The sequence below is a fragment of the Prosopis cineraria genome, unplaced genomic scaffold, assembly GCF_029017545.1.
Source record: "Prosopis cineraria cultivar Desert tree isolate PC_DT_omini unplaced genomic scaffold, ASM2901754v1 PC4, whole genome shotgun sequence".
Lineage (NCBI taxonomy): Eukaryota > Viridiplantae > Streptophyta > Magnoliopsida > Fabales > Fabaceae > Prosopis > Prosopis cineraria.
In genome coordinates, this window is record NW_026555335.1 from 1,319,983 (window position 1) to 1,338,815 (window position 18,833).

The 18,833-nt window shown below is 34.1% G+C and overlaps 1 protein-coding gene across 3 annotated transcripts; it reads left to right on the forward strand.

Annotated features, from left to right (window-relative positions):
- The first annotated feature begins 359 nt into the window (after positions 1 to 359).
- On the forward strand, positions 360 to 12,916 carry LOC129308715 (DNA topoisomerase 3-beta). Of its 3 annotated transcripts, none has more exons than XM_054950045.1 (15): positions 360 to 581; positions 671 to 735; positions 1,412 to 1,515; positions 2,679 to 2,772; positions 3,510 to 3,609; positions 4,370 to 4,613; positions 5,523 to 5,685; positions 5,764 to 5,883; positions 7,402 to 7,481; positions 7,581 to 7,859; positions 9,491 to 9,659; positions 10,259 to 10,387; positions 10,469 to 10,681; positions 11,100 to 11,351; positions 11,921 to 12,916. In XM_054950045.1, the coding sequence occupies exons 3-15, from the start codon at positions 1,412 to 1,414 to the stop codon at positions 12,557 to 12,559; spliced, it is 2,586 nt and encodes an 861-aa protein (XP_054806020.1). In that variant the 5' UTR covers positions 360 to 581; positions 671 to 735; the 3' UTR covers positions 12,560 to 12,916. The 3 variants fall into 3 exon arrangements, with proteins under 3 accessions (XP_054806020.1, XP_054806018.1, XP_054806019.1); XM_054950043.1 differs by having other exon boundaries at positions 671 to 727; XM_054950044.1 differs by having other exon boundaries at positions 362 to 581; positions 671 to 727; positions 11,100 to 11,279.
- Positions 12,917 to 18,833: the final 5,917 nt, after the last annotated feature.

Sequence of the window (18,833 nt, forward strand, 5' to 3'; positions counted from 1 at the left end):
ATTTCAACTATGTCTTTTTTATTAGTTTTCCTTAAATCTTATGATTGTGTAAATAACTTATCTTTTGTGGTTTATTATGAATGTGAAAATATGAGATTGTCTTCATGTCTATCCATAGATAAATTTGTTTGGATAATTTATAAATTTGAGATGAGAATGGCATTTTTAGTGAGTTTATGTTTATAATTAAATCATCACAATCACAAATTTATAATTAAAATTTCATAACTAACAATTAGACTGGTTTAATGTTAGGGCATTATAATCTTTGCACAGTGATAGTTTCATGACAAATTATAATCAGGTTTCAAGAAACTTCGATTATATTTTTACAGAAGTGTGAGACGTGTTATAAAAAAGTGCCTCATTCAAGAGTTATGCTTATTCTTCCCATATTGTCATTTGATAAGATGGACTCCTCCTGAAATTTGCAGGCCGATCGAGGAAACAGTGCCTCAACTGGAGAAAAGGAGTTCAAGGTAGCCAAATAGAGTAGATACAGACAAGAGACATCCATCCCCGGAGGAATAGAAAAGCAAATCCCTTCAATAATCGAGATGGCTCCTCCTAAAGTCCTCATGGTTACTAGTCCAAGTTTTGAGTGTTTTTGGTATATTTGTCATGAATGGCTTTGTGAGTTTCGGTGCTTATTAGCTTTCGTGGCTTACAGGTCGCAGAGAAGCCTAGCATTGCTCTTTCTATTGCCTCTGTTCTCTCCCGCGGTCAGGTACTCTGGCACGTGCTATTCTTCTTCTTGCCTGCTCGCAATATCGAAACCTCGAGCTTAAGTTTAGTCTATTACGACAATAATACGAAAAAAGAGGGAGTGCATGTGTCTGAAGGCTCTGAGCACAAGAAAACTGGGGATGCGAGTCTAGTTAATGGGAGCTTTATTTTTGTTGTATTTAACTTTAGCATATGAGTTTTCTTCTTCAAGAAAAATTGGGGCCCGGGAGGATGTGGTTGTGGGAAAGAAAGGCTCTACATTAATTTTACTTCCGTTCCTTTTTAGCATCGTATTTATATTTGTCATATTTATGATACATTGAAACTTAGTAATTAGTAGTAGTAGTAACAATTCTTTAATTTCTAGTTCACTTTCTTCTGGAACTTGATTCAGTTTTAATGTATTAATTAGAAGGATTTATAGCTTGGTAGACTACGAAACAAGAAATCTTTTATAAAAATGTTATTTGTTAAAGCTTCCACTAGTTTGCGAAATAAAGTTTATTCATCGGTCGCTAACTTTTGCCTTCGTTATGTTTGAACCAGTTCGTACCATTGTGCGCTTTTGTGCTGTTATGTTTGTAACAGTCAATGGGCTCCGTTTCTTGTCTTAGAATGTCCTTTTTCTTGGCACATTATTATTGAAAGAGTCATTGATTTTTGAAGAACATTTGGGTGTTTGCAGATGTCTACAAGAAAAGGAAGCACAGACGTTCATGAATTTGAGGGGACATTTCTTGGATCCCGTTCACACTTTAAAGTAACATCAGTCATTGGGCATATATTTAGGTCCTTTTCTGATCAACTGTGGAAAATAAATACTTAATATTGGGACTGTTATAAATTGTGTATTATATATTGGTACTCACTTCATAATTCATTCCCCACTCAACAAGAATAAAATTGCGTATATATTTTCCAATTCATGGCAGAATCTCCTCTCTGAACTTCAGAATAAATTTCTGGTACTGGATACTTTATGGCATTATGCTAGGGCATTTTGATCTTGTACTCCTCCACAAATATCAAATAGTGAACTTTCCAAAGGTTGCTAACCGAGCTTAACTTTTCATGGAGAAAAATTTGTAAAATTATGTTGGAGAGTCATGTTATATTTATTGAACTATGATTCCAAATCTGATATAAATGATGATCAAGGTTCTTATGGAGTTGATTATGCTTGCATATATAGGTGTCATCTTGTCTTATGTGAATTCCATCTGTTACCGAATTTTAGTCTTGATCACCTTGCTGGAATTAGGCTGTAGAGATTGAGAGGCAGAAAATAAATAAATCTATGAGTTGTATTGATGTTCCTTCTTTTCCGGAAACATACAACTTGTTACTAATCTTTTTCACAAGGAAGAAAACTATTTCTACTCGCATCTTTTTTATTTTTTTATGTGAGTTACTGGTCCTTTTAATAATTAGATCATAGATTTCGAGGGCTGATTGTGAGTTACTGGTCCTTTTAATAATTAGATCATAGATTTCGAGGGCTGACTGTGTGAGAGAGATAATGCTTTACCTGTATTACCATCACTTTCATTGGTATTCAGCACACTGGATTAAATGTTAATGGAATTGTAGAAACTAGAAACTTGGAATGAAAAGAAGTTACAGTCTTGAGGTGTGGAAGCAGGCATGAGAATGAAATTTTGTCATGCGATTCTGTTCTATCTGGTAAAGAAAGAAAAGGAAAAAAAAGAAAAAGATAGTGCATCCTGTGATATTTAAGTAGCTCGTGTTGTTTAGTATGAATATCTATCTATGTTATATGGTACAACTTCATTGTCTTTGGAAGTGCAGCTACTGGCAAGTAATAGCATCCCTGCTTTTCTACTCATTTTTGTTTATGATGTTGACCATTCTACTCTTTGCATATTGCTCAAGCCCAAGCTTTCGTTGATTCAATATTGAACGAAGTCTTTCTGTCTCTCTTGCCAATTTAGTGTAGATTTTCCCGCTAAATATCAGGATTGGGCAGCTACAGATCCATCAGATCTTTTTCAAGCTCCAGTTATAAAGAATGAAACAAACCCAAAGGTAATTCTTACACTTATACAGTTCAAATTTTATCTCACTTATATGTTCTCATAATTTATTCTGTTCTGTTATTTGGAGAAAAATAAGTTTCTTTTCTTTTGTCCTTGATACCCAAAGCGAGAGCCAACTTGATCAGGCTTTATAACCGTTTGTCCTGTGTCATGTCCAAAAATCATAATATCTTAAAACTTAAGCTGTTAGCAAGGTGCCTTTTTTGCCTCCCTTGGCCATTTCATTAGTAAGGGTTTAAGTCTTTTTTTCTTTTAAATAACTTCCAAGTTGTTACAGCTTCGTTTTGGAAATTTAAAACTCCTTATCAGGCTAACTTTTGTTTGGAATGTGATACTTGATAAAGTATTTGTTAGACTTACAGGTGTATAGACGTCACAAGGGCCTTTTCCCCTGACTTTGTTATGCTCTGAAATGGAAAGTCATCTCCTTCCTACATGGTTTTGAGTTTTTTTGGGGAAAATGGAGAATAAGGTGCTTTGGAATTACAATCTTTATGTGGTGTTTGATGCTTTTTGATGAAGAGAAGTACTAGGATTTTAACTCTAGTTTTTAACTTCACCTCTGTTGGATAGCCAGCCAGAATTGTTTTTATAGCTTTCTGCTTTTCCTTCTTTTAATCTTTGTCATCTATTAGTTCCACCAAATGCTTAAGGTGTGTCATCTGCATTTGATCTTGTTTATGTACCTTCATTTGTTATTAATACCAGAATGCTCTTTCCTTTTAGGCACATATATGTAGACATCTGAATCAAGAAGCTCGTGGCTGTCATTATTTGGTATTGTGGTTAGACTGTGATCGTGAAGGAGAAAATATATGTTTTGAAGGTAATTGTAAATTTATCTGTATTGACATATTGTCATTATTATTCTTTATTGCCTTCGTTTCTTGATATTTTAGTAGGTCTAATGCATATGAGCCTTGTCACTGCAATGTAAAAATATTATTTTGGTAGCATGAGTTTAAAAGTAGGAGAATGCTGCCTTTATTTATCATTAACTGCTTTTCTTTGGTCTTTTGTTCTTTATCCTTCAAATACCGTCACCCCTTGCTTTCATTAATTTGAAACCAAATCCTAGATTTCTTGCTATTTATTTCATGGGAGAGAAATGGAATTTAATTCAGTCATGATCAATATCTGTTGAAAATAAATGTTTTTTTTTCCCAGAACCTTGCCTTCTCTACTTTGACCTAAACTACTGAATGTGATCAACAGAAAATGTTTGAGATTCTTTGAGCAAACCTTGAATTAAGGTTATTCTAAATGTAATTAGCTGCTGATCAACCTAAAAGTGCTGATGCCTTATGTAGTAATGTATGCATGCATACACAGGGAACATAAAGATATATCATGTGTCATGATGTGCACGGTTTATGTAGCTACAGGTTGTCTTCCTATATTTACAGTTTCCCTTCTCCATGCTTAGTGAATGGCGGAATTGACTTAACCTTACACTAGTATATTGAATGAATATATTCTTCTCTGAACTAACCTCATGCTTATCTGTTTTATTTGACGTTCTTTACATATTGAATCATGTTAGGAATTTCAAAATTTGAAGCATTTGAATATTGTTTTTTCCCCAGTTATAGAATCGACTAGCTTCAATGTAAATGACACTCGGAAGAGGATTTTTCGTGCACGCTTTTCTTCTGTTACTGAGAAGGATATCCTGAAAGCTCTGGATAAACTTGTGGAACCGAATAGAGATGAGGCACTGGCTGTGGATGCTAGGCAGGAAATTGATTTAAAAGTTGGAGTTGCCTTTACTCGATTTCAGACAAGTTATTTTCATGGAAAATATGGGAACCTAGATGCCAAAGTTATATCGTTGGTTTCCTGCTCACTTCTCTTTTTGAATTGTGACTTATCTTCTATATGCTGTTGTTCTTTTTTCTCCCATCATTTCTTTTAATTCATAAATAATGGTAGTATTATGTCTCTCCCAATCCTAACAGTAGTCTCATCTTCCTGTTAAGAACTGTCTAGATGCAGAATTATGCAACTTCACGTATACCAAATTATAATTTTCTTATCATTGAAGCAATAATGGTCTAATTGAACAGAACCTTATGGTTATTCCTTTCTTTGGTGCTTCAACATAAACCATACTTCAAGCTAAATGTTGAAGTTGGTGTAACATGAGTGCAATGAGGGTTTGCTTCTTCTAGGTTTGAAATGGACTGAAAACTGGATAGCTGAAATAATTTCAGGCTATTCTCAGTATCAGTGAACTGCCAATTGCACGAAAGGCAATTGGTCGAGTATATTCATTGGGTTTTGTTGGCTCATAACAATAAGCCATAACAACATAGTTGTTATATTTAATTATTTATATCAGCGTTTCCCCTTCATTGTGCTTTGTTCTTTAGTTCATGTCCAACTATGTGTTTGGGCACCTGGAAGGGGGTAGTTTTTCTGCCTTTTTAGGCTATGAATGCATTGCAAATTGGTGACAAAAGCCACAAATTTTCTATTTTTTAATTAAACTCTATTCAGTGGCATTCATAATGTTACTCTATGAATGCGATCTCTTAATTAATAATATTCCTAAAAGCTTGATAAATGATAGAGCACAGTAGCGTCTTGCGATCCATGTAGCCAACCCCACCTAGTGGGATAAAGGCTTGTTGTTGTTGTTGTTGTTGTTCTATTCAGTGGCATTCTCGTGTTAATATTTCAACTCAAAGTTAAGCATCACTAGACTGATTGATTCTGTCAATTGTTCGCTTATTTCAGCTATGGGCCATGTCAAACTCCTACCTTAGGCTTCTGTGTGCAGAGGTATTTGCAAATAAATACCTTCAAGCCTGAAAAGTTTTGGACTCTGCATCCGTACATAATACACAATGGCTATGAAATTAAGCTAGAATGGAATCGGGGCAGATTATTTGACATGGATGTAAAATTTCTATTCTTTTGTTGTACTGTTTTTTTCAATCTTGGAAGGCATCCTTTTAATACTTAAATATCTTTGCAGGTTGTTGTCATGTTTCAAAAGCTAGTAACTGAAGATGGACTTTTGGAAGTTACTGATGTATCTGAAGAACAGAAATGCAAGAGCCGCCCTGTTGGTCTGAATACAGTCAATCTTCTAAAGGTTAGAGAAAAGGGCAAAATACTGAGAAGTTCCACACAAGGATTTTAATTACCCTAAAGTCCCATGAAGTGTACAAATCGTTGCCCCTATGCAATGACAACTTGGCAAATGAGAATGACAATGATTTTGTGCATTTCATGGGACCTCTTGGTAATTAAAATCCTTACAAGGGACCTTGGAGTGATTTTCCCTAGCAAAAAAGTGGGGGATCATTGCTTCCTTGCCAACTAGTATTTGATATACAATTTGTGTCAACTGATTGAGGAATGGAGAATTTTCTGATTATGGACTGGCGGAATACCTCATTTCATTGCAAAAGTGACCTGAAATTAACATTTTTAAATAATTATGGAAGTCGGTATTTCATCCTGGCACTAAATGGAAGTAAAGATGAATTAGTTTGATATTTGACTTTGATATTGTCAATTTATTGCGATGCAAGTCTAATTCCCTCCACGGCTAAATTTCTGCCCCAAGTACCTGACTAAGGGTGAATGAAACAGTAAGATTTCGTTACCATGCCTTTTGGAATAGAAAGTTTACTTAATGGTAAGGGCTCATAATGCTGGATGCATTTCTTTCATGACATTTGTCCTTGGCAAGGGAACAGGTATTTGACTATTCAAGGTTTTGTCGTTAGCATAGAAGGAATAATACCCAGATATTCTTCTTGGGATAGTGAGAAGCATTGACCTTCTTGTCAGCAATATTTTCTTTTCTTCAATAAAAAAGCTGATACCGTTTGCTTCATAGAGGGGGTAGTTTTTTCCCTTTTTCGGGGGGGGGGGGGTTACTTGAGTGACGTTGTGGTGGGCACTCGAGTGAGATGGGAAACTCTTCTCTAAAAGCTAGTTATTGAGATGGGAGAATTAACCTACTTATATACCCCATAGAATATCCTATACTACTCGATATGAAACTTAGGTTTCCCAAATTAATCAAGTCTCCGTCAGTTGGCCCCCCTTGAAAATGAATGTTCTGGCAGCTGCACTCTGCATTTCTTCACTTAGGAGTTGCTTAATTCAATTAATTATATTTAATAGGAAGTGACTTCCTAGAAGTATACTTCTTGGAAAGTTAACTTCTCAGGAAGCTTCCTGAGAAGTTAACTTCCCAATAAGTTAATGTATATTTGTATGTATGACATGAAGAAAGCCAGGTTCCCTTGGACGTGGGAAGGATGCGAAGTGTCATCCAAAAATATGTGTAATAAAAACTAAAACAAATGTTTGACATTAAGTTCAAGCAGATTGTTGATCTGGTAGAACGTAGTGCATAATGGTGAGTGTGATGAAAGTTAATTTTCTTTCCCCCATCTGAAAGATTTGGCATTCCAAATATAACAGGATGTTATTTTTTCTTCTGCTTGGGTCATTAAGGTAGTTCAAAGTTATGCATGTGAAGATTGAAACTTTACTTTCAAGGCTAAGTTTGTTGAATAAGTGTTATTTTTATTTGTACCCTCATTTGTTTGATAAACGTAAATTGTAGCTTGAGTGCCATGTTTACTCTATCCAGGTTGCTTCAAGTGCTTTAGGATTTGGACCTCAGATGGCCATGCAACTAGCTGAGCGCTTGTATACTCAAGGTTTCATCAGGTTTTTCATAATTTGTTTAGTATTTTATATTGTGATGTTGTTGTTACGCCTTATGTAGATGTTGACCATTTGATTGGTTTCTGCATGCTGCTTCTCAAGCTATCCGCGCACAGAAAGCACTGCATACCCACCTTCATTTGACTTTCAGGGTGTACTCTCTTCACAAGCAAATAATCCAATATGGGGTCATTATGTACAGGGGCTACTCACTAATGGTTATCACAAACCTCGATTAGGAACAGATGTAGGTGATCACCCTCCTATCACCCCAATGCGGTCAACTTCTGAGGATGTGGTAGGCAGTGACGCTTGGAAGTTATACCAATATGTCTGTCAACACTTCATGGGGACAGTGTCCCCAGATTGCAAGTATACAAGGTAAAAGCTCTTCTCTTTCACCCTTTCTCCTATTATGATTGTGATTCATGACTTCATTCAACAAATGTCCCTTTTTATTTTCTTCAATTTTTAGGCAGCGTTTGAATTAATGGATTTAGATTTGGATTTTAAATTTGAAATCTTGGATTTCAAAGATCACATTTGAAATCTGTGTGTTTGAAATCCTTTGTTTGGATAGGTTAAAAATTTTCAAATGAAGAAGAGAGATGAGTTGAGATTTGAAATGAAGATGAAAAATTGGAAGTGCCGAGTTTATTTCTATTTTTTAATCGACAAGAGATGAGAAAAGATGTGAGTCTTACAGATATTAATAATGAAAACGCAAGGAGAACAAAATATTTGTAGTTATTAGAATTTTAAATGACTAGGGTATAGAGGGAATTTGAAATTACAAAGAAATTATAATTTAGAATAGATTTGGATTTGAACCCAAATTGATAATTTTTTTTTTTTTTTTTGCATGTCCAAATGAGAGATTTGGTTCAGATCCAAATCCAAATTCTCATTAATCCAAGCACACCATTAATGTGAATCATCTCTGATTTGATTAAAATAAGCTGGTAGTAATCTTGCCTAGTCAGTGTATTTATTATATTTCAAAAAAATGTTGGAATTTAATGGACCAAAGCTCTTTGTCCGGGAAAAAAAAAAGACCAAAGCTCAGCATAATGTACTCAACTAATTGATATGCAACTAATTGAAGTAATGAACGATCAAGGCACAGTTGTATTAACTATTATTAAGTGTAGAAAGGTGCATACTTCAGGTCCAACTCAAGGTGTGCAAACTACAAAATAGGGCCATAAATCTAGACTTGTAATCATTAGAATTTTCAATAGTTAAGGTCAAGTTATTGTTAGTAATATTGAGATTTCTGGGTGATGAGGGATGATTTAATGTCCTAAAGGTGATAATGGCTAATTTAATTTGAAGGAACCTGTTGTTGAAGACAGAGGTAGAAGAGAGATATAGAAGAGAAGAATAGGTGGGTAGTAGATTGAAAGAGAGTAGAGAAGAGAAAATGCAAAGCCGTGCCAATTTCATTAACCAAAAGGCTGCCCTTGCCCTATATACACAAAAACGGGCAATGATCACTAACCAACCGACTAATTAGTGGTGCATGCATCTGTTTTTGGCGGCAATTTTTCTCTTCTATTAGATTGACAGCTTTCAATTCTGATGGTGGGATCTGTTTCACAGTTTAGAACCTTTAGGTACTAGAGATCAGAAAAATGATGCTCATTGAAGCATGAGGATTTTCCTAGCAAGAAATTAGGTTTTGGGAAAAGTAGATAACAACAATAATGACACTGGTCAGTGGCAAAAGTTGTGAAACTTCACTTGTGAGGCTAACAATGGTTGCTTAGGTGAATTGAATTCTACTTCAATACCAATGGACTTCAAGCAATATCCCAAATCAACAGGTAATGCTTTTTGACACACCTAATAATCTATTCAGACCAAACGATAAAGGGTTAAACCCCTAAGATATATAATGAACGTTTTCTAGGCAACCCATACCCCAATTCTACTAGGACAAGCATTCTTAAAACTTGAGAGATCCTAATTCAAATTCAGAAATAACATGCCTTTTTTGCCATTCATTCCAGGAGAAAGGTAGAATTTTCAGTTGGCGGAGAGTCCTTTCATTGCACAGGGATGCATGTTACTGTCAAAGGATTTACGGCTATTATGCCTTGGTTAGCGGTAAATGATAAAAATATTCCATCCTTCACGAAAGGGCAGAAAATTGGTGTGTCAAAAATGGAGCTATATGAGGTAACTGGAATTTCCCTACCCAAATTCAGCATCAATGCGGAGTTTATGATTGTAATTTTGGATTCTTTCTGTCCTACCTAGTCTTTTCTTTCCTTTCTAGGAAGTTTTTTTTTTTTTTTTGGTTGGATGAAGGGGTTCTGTTCTGGGGTTATGTACGGAGCATGGGTGCTTCTAATCTAAGTTCAAGTTTTACTTGTATGTATACTTTGATGGGTACTTCAAAATGAGTATGGTGTAATTTTTTTTAAAGAAAAGATTGCTTTCGTTACATGCTAGAATTAGATAAATTGCAAATGTGCTTACAAACTATTAAATCTTAAAAGTTTTGAAATTAAATGTTGAAAAAGTTTAATCATTTGGTCCTTATATTTTTTAAAAATTGCTGCATCATGCACCTTTTCTTGCATCCATACCATTACCTCTACTTTGCAATGTTAGGGGGTTGTATCTTTGGATTAAATTGGGATAAAAGCTCAGTGATGAGATCTTATTGTGAATATACTTAAAAGAGAAAAGGGGGTAATTACGAAAATCATGCTACATTTGACAGCCTCTTATTTTGAACATTTATCTGACATCTGAAATGATAAATTTTACAGGGGACCACCACACCACCTGATTATCTAAGTGAAAGTGAGCTGATTTCCCTTATGGAGAAGAATGGGATTGGAACAGATGCATCAATTCCCGTACATATCAACAACATCTGTGAACGGAATTATGTGCAGGTTGTGGATATAGAGATGTCTACGTAGAATGTTCTTTAATGTATAATGTAGTGATTATTCACTTGAATTCCAAAATCGCAGGTACAAGCAGGCAGGAAGCTTGTCCCAACTCCGTTAGGTGTGAGTTTAATAAGAGGTTATCAGTCAATTGATGCAGACCTCTGCCTACCTGATATCCGTAGCTTCATTGAGCAGCAAATTACTCTAATTGCTAGGGGTCAGATAGATCATTCTCGTGTTGTGCAGCATGTACTGCAACAATTCAAGCAGAAGTTTAGTTACTTTGTTAAGAAGGTTGGGTGACCTAACTAACTATTGATTTGATGGTCGCCTTATGGTTCAATATGAGTTTTTTAAAATAAAAAAAATCAGAAAAATATATTTTCTTTTCCTAATTTTCTTTTGACTTGATAACTTAAACCAAAGTCCGTTTGTTTCTGTTAATTCTTCCTCTTCCCCTGACTCGAATGTTTGATCAAGTATTCAAAATTTTTGTGATATTTATCTTTTCATATGATTCTTCAATTTTCACATAGCGGACCTTTATTGGACTGTGGTCACATGTTTCCCATGTGCTTCACAGTTCTAGTCCATTTTATTTTAGGTCGTCTCAAAATTTGGTCCAGCATAACATTTGCCAGTAAGTTGCAGAGTTCATGGATGGAGAGTTGCATTGTTCTAATTATATTCATTTCCCTTCTATCTGGATCAGATTGAAAACATGGATGCATTATTTGAAGCACAATTCTCTGCACTTACTGATTCAGGGCGTACTCTTAGTAAATGTGGTAAATGCTTGCGATATATGAAGTACATTTCTTCTCAGCCACCACGATTGTATTGTAATACATGTGAGGAGGTTTATCATCTTCCACAGAAGGGAACAATTAAGGTAATGTATTGTTCTGGCCGAAAAAGACAGCATATTACCTATCAAATTACATGGACTCAAATCTATCTTCAAGTTAGTGAACTGCCCCCTTAATCTTTTTATATGTAGTGTGCACTTGTTCTCAGCTTTTGATATATTATTAGAGTGATTATATTTATATCCATTCTTCTTTTCCATCTAATTCCCGTCCTCTGACCCGTAAAACAAACTTATTTTTCTCTATACACGTTGCTGCCCCTCTGTTTTTAGAAACCGCTTCTCCACTAAAAATCACTGCATTTGTGAACTGTTAGATTGAATTTGATGGTTCATATTTGATAGTTCATTTTGGAAAGTACAAATTAATCTATTCCTTGATTAAAATTTGATTTAAATGGTTCAAAACTGCAACGGAGATGCAATACAGCAAAATGCACTGACATAGTAGAAACAGAGATCCTTTTCCCACATCATTTGACATGTTTTCTGTAAGAGATTGAAAGTAATTCTTGGCGTGAATGATTGTATCCACCTCTCCGTGCTTCACTATTTTCATTTTTTTTTGAGGTTGCATTTTTTGCTTTGTTTTGTTGTCTGATATCTGTTTAACTGTATGTTGAATTAACTGAAGATTTAGCGAAGCAATTAATATTCTTCCACAGCTGTACAAGGAGCTGGCTTGTCCTTTGGACAATTTCGAGCTTTTGATCTGCTCCATGCCTGGCCCAGAGGGCAAATCATTCCCACTCTGCCCGTACTGCTACAGCAATCCTCCATTTGAGGGCATTGAAACACTCGTCAATATGGCTAAAATCGGTGCTTCTGGCAAGCTAGGGAAGGGAGCTGGCATGCCATGCATCCTCTGCCCCCATCCCACCTGCCCAAACTCTCTGGTTTCACAACGGGTCTGTGCTTGCCCCGAGTGTAGTGGGACACTTGTCTTGGACCCAGTAAGCGCTCCCAATTGGCGACTCTATTGCAATATGTGCAATTGCCTTGTTCTTCTTCCTCAAGGTGCTCACAGAATCTCCACAACTCGGGAACAATGCCCTGAATGTGACTCCACAATCATAGAAGTGGACTTCAACAAGAAAACAACTCCTCTGGAAGACGGAGCTACGTTGCACCGTGGTTGTGTTCTTTGTGATGAGTTGCTTCATTCCCTTGTGGAGATGAAACATGGGAGGAGTTTCAGTTCGAGAGGGAGAGGGAGAGGTAGGGGGAGGGGAAGGGGAAGGGGAAGGGGAGGTCGTGGCAGAGGAAAAATGATTGACCCAAAAATGAGCTTCCGAGACTTCTAAGGACAACATTTCATGTCTGTGTTCATTCCAACAAGTCCATTATTATGTAGCATGAGTGCTATTATTATGTAGCATGAGTTCGCACTTCTGTGTTAATGATCCTTTGCTTCATCTATTTGGACTTGTAATTTGGTTCTTTCAACCTGTTCTCTATTCTTGTTTTCACTCAATTTTCGCTGTTATCCCCTCCACGAGATGCACAGTTGTGGTCGAACGTGCATAGATTTTCACTCAATTTTGTGACTTTGTCCTCGTCGAACTTAATTTCTTTTGGTAAAACGTTGGTGTGGTCTTATTGACAAAAAAGTTGTAATTCTCGTGTTCGGTATCAAATTGTATGTATCGAGATTATTTCTATGATTCTCGTGTTCGTCCCTCGACGAAGTCATACAGATTGAGAACATTTAGAATGAAAGATGGGGGGAATGCCGAGCATATTAGCTGGAGCTTGAGGTCGACGACGAATCAGAGGAAGAAGAAATTGCATGCCACCTATCCTTAGCATCTCCGCAAACTGCAATACGACAATATTGTTGTGCTTAAGCATCGTTGCTGCAAATACTGGTTGAAACTGTACTATCGTTGTAGAATGCTCATAATTGATGGTGATTATTTTGGATAGTTTACAAATTATTTCTTTTATCACAAAAAGAACTCGGGAATTCTTTTTTTTTTTTTTTGGCAAAAGAAATGCAAGACTTGATCATGTGGCATGTTTCCTCATATGTACAATGCAGAAGACAACGTATTTGCGATAAAAAATTGCTATTTTAGGAAAATTAATTAGTTTGTCCTCACAATCTATCTCAATTTTCGATTTAATTTAAACTTTGTAAATTACTTTTGTACTATACCTCCGTTATAAAGCAATTTTTTGTTTTTGTTTTTGTTTTGGCAGCGCTTCCAACTGCCTCTGTGCAAGAAACTGTAAAAGCATACTTTTAAAGATGTCTTTAAAGGTGTACAACTGTAAAATAATAAATATAAATTATTAAACAATGACTAGACATATCTTTTAAAGTATATTTATAAGGTAACTTGTGAATATATTCCTCTTAAATGTTATAAAGCATTTTTTTCTACTCTTTTCAGGTTTAAAATTGGAAAGCATTTTAATGTTTTTTAGGAGTAATTAATAAGATTTTTTTAAAATGATCTCAATAAATATTTAAAATTAATGAAGTTTTCATATTTATTTATAATGAAGTTGTCTTATTAAATAAGGATAGGTATGAAAAAAGTAGGTAATTTTTATAATATTTTATAATTTTAAAAAAGAAGAGTATGAGTTAATATAAATTTTATAGTTCAAGTTATAAAAAGTTATCATATACCCCTCTAGTCTTAAATAATAAATATAGAAGTTAATTGAGATTTTTTTTTTTTGTCTTGAAGGTAAGACTCCAACTTTTTTTTCCTCGCATGCTTATGATTTGTTTGTCAAACTATCCATATAATTATATTGTTGCATGACGCATAAATTATGTTACTTCAATAAAAATGATTAAAAAGATGTGTATTATATAAAAATTAATACATATTTTTCTATAAGTAACTAATTTACTTAATTTCTTTTATCCATGTGAATTAATTAATTAACCATGTCTTCCATAATTCTATCTGCGGAACGGCTGCCAAACCAAATAGCACCCGAGCTAAGATAACAGAAACATACGCATAAAGTTTTTGAGATTTAGGAATGTGATTATTATGAAATTAATGAGTGGAAACCGGAGTGATATCAATAACTTATTGAAGAAAAATATTTAAATAGATCATAAATGACGTGGTACATTTTATCTATCTAAAAATTTCTCCTAAATAGATGGCAAGTATTATAAATTTAAATCTATAAAATTATCTACTATATTATGTAGGAAACACGCTCATTTATAAATTCAAAAATTGATTTGAATTCATATATGCTTTTATATTCTATCTCTATTTTTGAGAATTACTTCTTTTGTTAAAAAATGTAAGGCATTTTTAATTTTTTGAGGTGTAATCATTATTTTTTTTTTCAAAACTGCCCTTATTGATAATGAATTTATATTTATTATAGAGTATTTAATAAGAGTAAATATAAAAAGATAAGGTTAGTTTAAAAGTAAGTAACTACTAACAAAGGGAGTGACATCTGATTGATCTTACATATTAAATTCTTAAATTTTTTTTGATATTCTTAATTCTTAAATTTTATACATTCATCTGCATATTCAACTCCAACATTCGACATGGATGTTTAATATAAACTACCAAAAAATGATTCATCTTTCCAAATCTTTCTGGTGATCTACCTTAATGTTTAATAAATGAATGAGCATTTATTTACTCAACGTTGATATCTCAATCTCAAATAGCTCTTTTACTCGACCCAAGAGTTTTGAGGAGCTCTAATGGTTCCATCTAAGTGATTTTAATAGTTATAAAATACACACACAACTACATGAGAATCTTGTTAGAAGAATATCTAATTTTCATTTTTATTTCATTGTGAAAAAGACTCTAGATCAATAATTTATAGATTACTCGTGAGTAGCCAAAATTTAAATTAACTGTCATGTGTCTGATTTTAAGAAGATTAATGTAAAATAAACTTTTTTTAAATTATTAATTTACAAGTTTGCATAGCAAATCAACAACTGAACTTAGAATGAACTAAAATTTATAAATTGAAATTAAGATAAAAGTATGAGTGTAATGTAATTTATATTTTGATGATATAATTCAAAAGCCAGTCTAGATATAAAATGATAATGGACATGAATTTTATTATTATTATTATTATTATTATTATTATTATTATTATATATATAATAATTTAAATGAAAAATAGTAAACTTCAATTTACAATTATTAAAAAGGTAGAATAAAAAATATAAAATAAATTTAAAAATTTCAAAAATTTAAATTTCAAAAAGGCAGAATGAAATGATAAATTACAAAATATTAAATTATAAAAAGCTAAAATAAATTGATAAATTACAAAATATTAAATTCTAAACTTTTTTGCCAAGCTACATAATATTTAGAAACAGTTAAATTATTATAAAGTTTCAACACAAACTTTAGTTAAACAAGTAAAAGCCTTTTTTTTTATATAGAGGAGAAAGCAAAACAATAAACAAAACTAAACCAAAGCAACCAACAAAAAAAAAAAAGCCTATGGAGGCTAGAAGAAGCTCCAAGGAGTAAGGCACCATTAAAGCAATATGATGAGGACCAGGAGCTTCATTTAAAGATCTTTTGGCAAGAGAATTAGCTTCACCATTAAGCTCACGACAAATTTGGTGGACCTCCACAATCTAACTCTAGCTAAGTAACTCACATATCTCCATAATGATACTTCTACAGTCATGAAGTTTCATGTTTCCACCTTGTATAAGATCCACAGCAATAGCAGAATTACAATTGAGTATAATGGAATGCCTTCCACTCTCCCATGCACTTTTCAAACCAATTAAACAAGCCCATATTTCAGTAGACAAAGCATCCCCAGTCTGTAGCCCGAGCATAAAAGCTCTCAATATAGTTCCGTTCTGTTCCTTGAGGATTCCTCCACATTCTGCAGCTTTTGTATGCTCTGAGAAAGTTTTGTCTACTAAAAGATTCAAGCAGTCACTCGTCAGCACCAAAGGAGAAGACTCTCCCACTTGCTTCATAAGACTAGTCTTTCCCAAATCTTTTTGGTTTTAGTGCATACTCTTTAGAATGGCTTATGCATGCCCAGAAATTGAGGAGTTAGATTCCACAATATTCTGAAACACTTATTCATTTCGCCTCTTCCATAAAAGCCAATAGATAGTCACAAACCAATAATCCCATTCGACTTCAATGCATCCGATGTCATTAGCAAGGTTAAGTCAATACCAATCCCAAAGCTGAGTATTAAAGAATTGAGTTGCAAGTTCTGGTTTAACATACCTTCTCCATAAATTTTGAACCTTTGAGCAGTCATGCAAGACATGTAAAATATCTTCATCAACAGAATTGCACCATGTGCAAAGCGCATCATTGCTTAAACGCTTTCAAACCTTAAGCTAATTTGTTGATAATCTTTCATGAAGAACCATCCACATTAAGGATTTGCATCGTTGTGGGATATGGAGTTTTCATATCTTTGCCCAAAGAGGAGAAGTAGGAGACTCATCCTCCTTTAATATAGAATACGTTAATTTAATAGAGAAGTGACCATGCTTCTCATTCTTCCACCTTACTGTTTCTTGCCCATTTTGCATGGTACATCATTTGATTCTAGTTTAGAGAAGATCCCAAGTTTTCTTAATTCTACTCCAAAGTCATGAGTTAGGTCGTTTACACTCCACTTTTTTGAATTAGATCAGCCCCACGTTTATATTTACTCCTCACAACACAAGTTCAAAGGGCCTCTTTATTATGAATAAGCCACCAATTTATTTTCATTGAAAAAGCTTGGTTTTGAGTATACATATTGCGTATCCCAAGCCCCCCTCTCTTCTTCTCTCTACAAACCTTATCCTAAGAGACAACATGAATCTTCTTTGCTTTAGTCGTAAAGCCCTATAAGAAATCATGAGACTTCTTTTATATCTCTTCACATATAGACACAAGGAGCAAGGTAGTTTGTATAAGGTACATAGGAATAGAGGATAGAACGGAAGATACTAATGTGTTTCTACCTGTAAAGGAGATCTTTTTTACCTTCTACCCACTTAGTCGTGACTTCACCTTATCGACCATATAATTATAAGTATTTTTCGTCATATATGCTAGGGGTGTTCATCCTAAACCCATCCCGATTGGCTCGGTATCGTCCCGATCATATCAGGACGGGTCTTGTCCTGACTCGAAAATAATCGGGACGGGACTTTACGGGACGGGACAGGAAAGGGGTTCGGGACGGAACGGGACATGGGATTACCATCGGAACATCCTGTCCCGTCCTGAATATTATATATATTATTTTTTATTTTAAATATATTAATTATATTAATATAATTTATACTTATATTAATTATATCAATTATAATTTTAATACTTGCAATTCTTATTTAAAACTAAAATTTTTTATATTGATAATTTTAATGGCATGGAGTAAACATGGCGATATCTTTCTTTATAATATATTAATTATATTAATATAATTTATTCTTATATCTATCTATTTAATAACTTTTATGTATAACATATTTCTTGCTTATTTTTAGAAGAGTAATTAGCTTAGTACATCTTCACTAAAGTAGAAGAATAATGATTTGATGTTGTGTTTGACTTGTCTGTTATTGCTAATCTTATAGCATAAAGATCACTTGTATTTGTTATTATAATATGTAGTTATGATTAATATAATTCAATAATTGATTTTAAATTATTGTTATTTATGTGCTTGTGTTGTTTTGATTTTAAACTTAATAAATTATATGATTTAAAATTTTAATGAATATTATTATCCAGATCTTTTTTCGATGTTATTTCATTTATCAAGACGGCGGGACGTCCCGATCTTATCCCGATCCCGTCCCGACTCTTATCGGGACGGGGACGGGATGGGACACGGAACCAAAATTCAGTCCCGATCTTTTTTTCAGGATGGGACACCGGATGGGGGTGTCCCGGTCCCGTCCCATCCCGTGAACACCCCTAATATCAATAGTCTCAACTTGGTCAACCGCAACTTCAGCAAAAATAACAAGATCATTTGTAAAGAACAAATGAGAAAGTGGTGGCCTATCCTTGTTAAGTCTGATAGGTCTCCAATTTCCTTTCCCAATCTCATCTTGAATTAAGTGAGCTAGCTACTCAATACAAATAACAAAAAGATAAGGAGAAATAGGATCACCTTGACAAAGTTCACGTAAAGGAGAGAACTCTTTAATTTTCCTACCTTCCTAGAGTATTTGTAGACTAGACGTACTTAAACAGTACTTAATAACATCGTAAATCTTTGGGAATTCCAATTTCATCAAGGTAAGAAAGAACGAAATCCTACCTAAGTCGATCATAAATCTTTTCAAGGTCAATCTTGATTTTCATAACTCCTTTCTTTCCCTTCATTTTTCGCATGGAATGAATGACCTCTTAAGCCATAATAATATTATCTAAGCTAAGCCTCCCTAGAATGAAACTACTTTTTTGGAGAAATAATTTTAGGAAGAAACCACTTAATTCTATTAGCAATGATTTTAGTAATAGTTTTGTAAATAATATTACAAAGGCTAATAGGTCAAAAATAATGGATTGTCTTAAGTTGCTCCTTCTTCGAGATAAGAATAATGTGTCCCATTGATATCTCCAA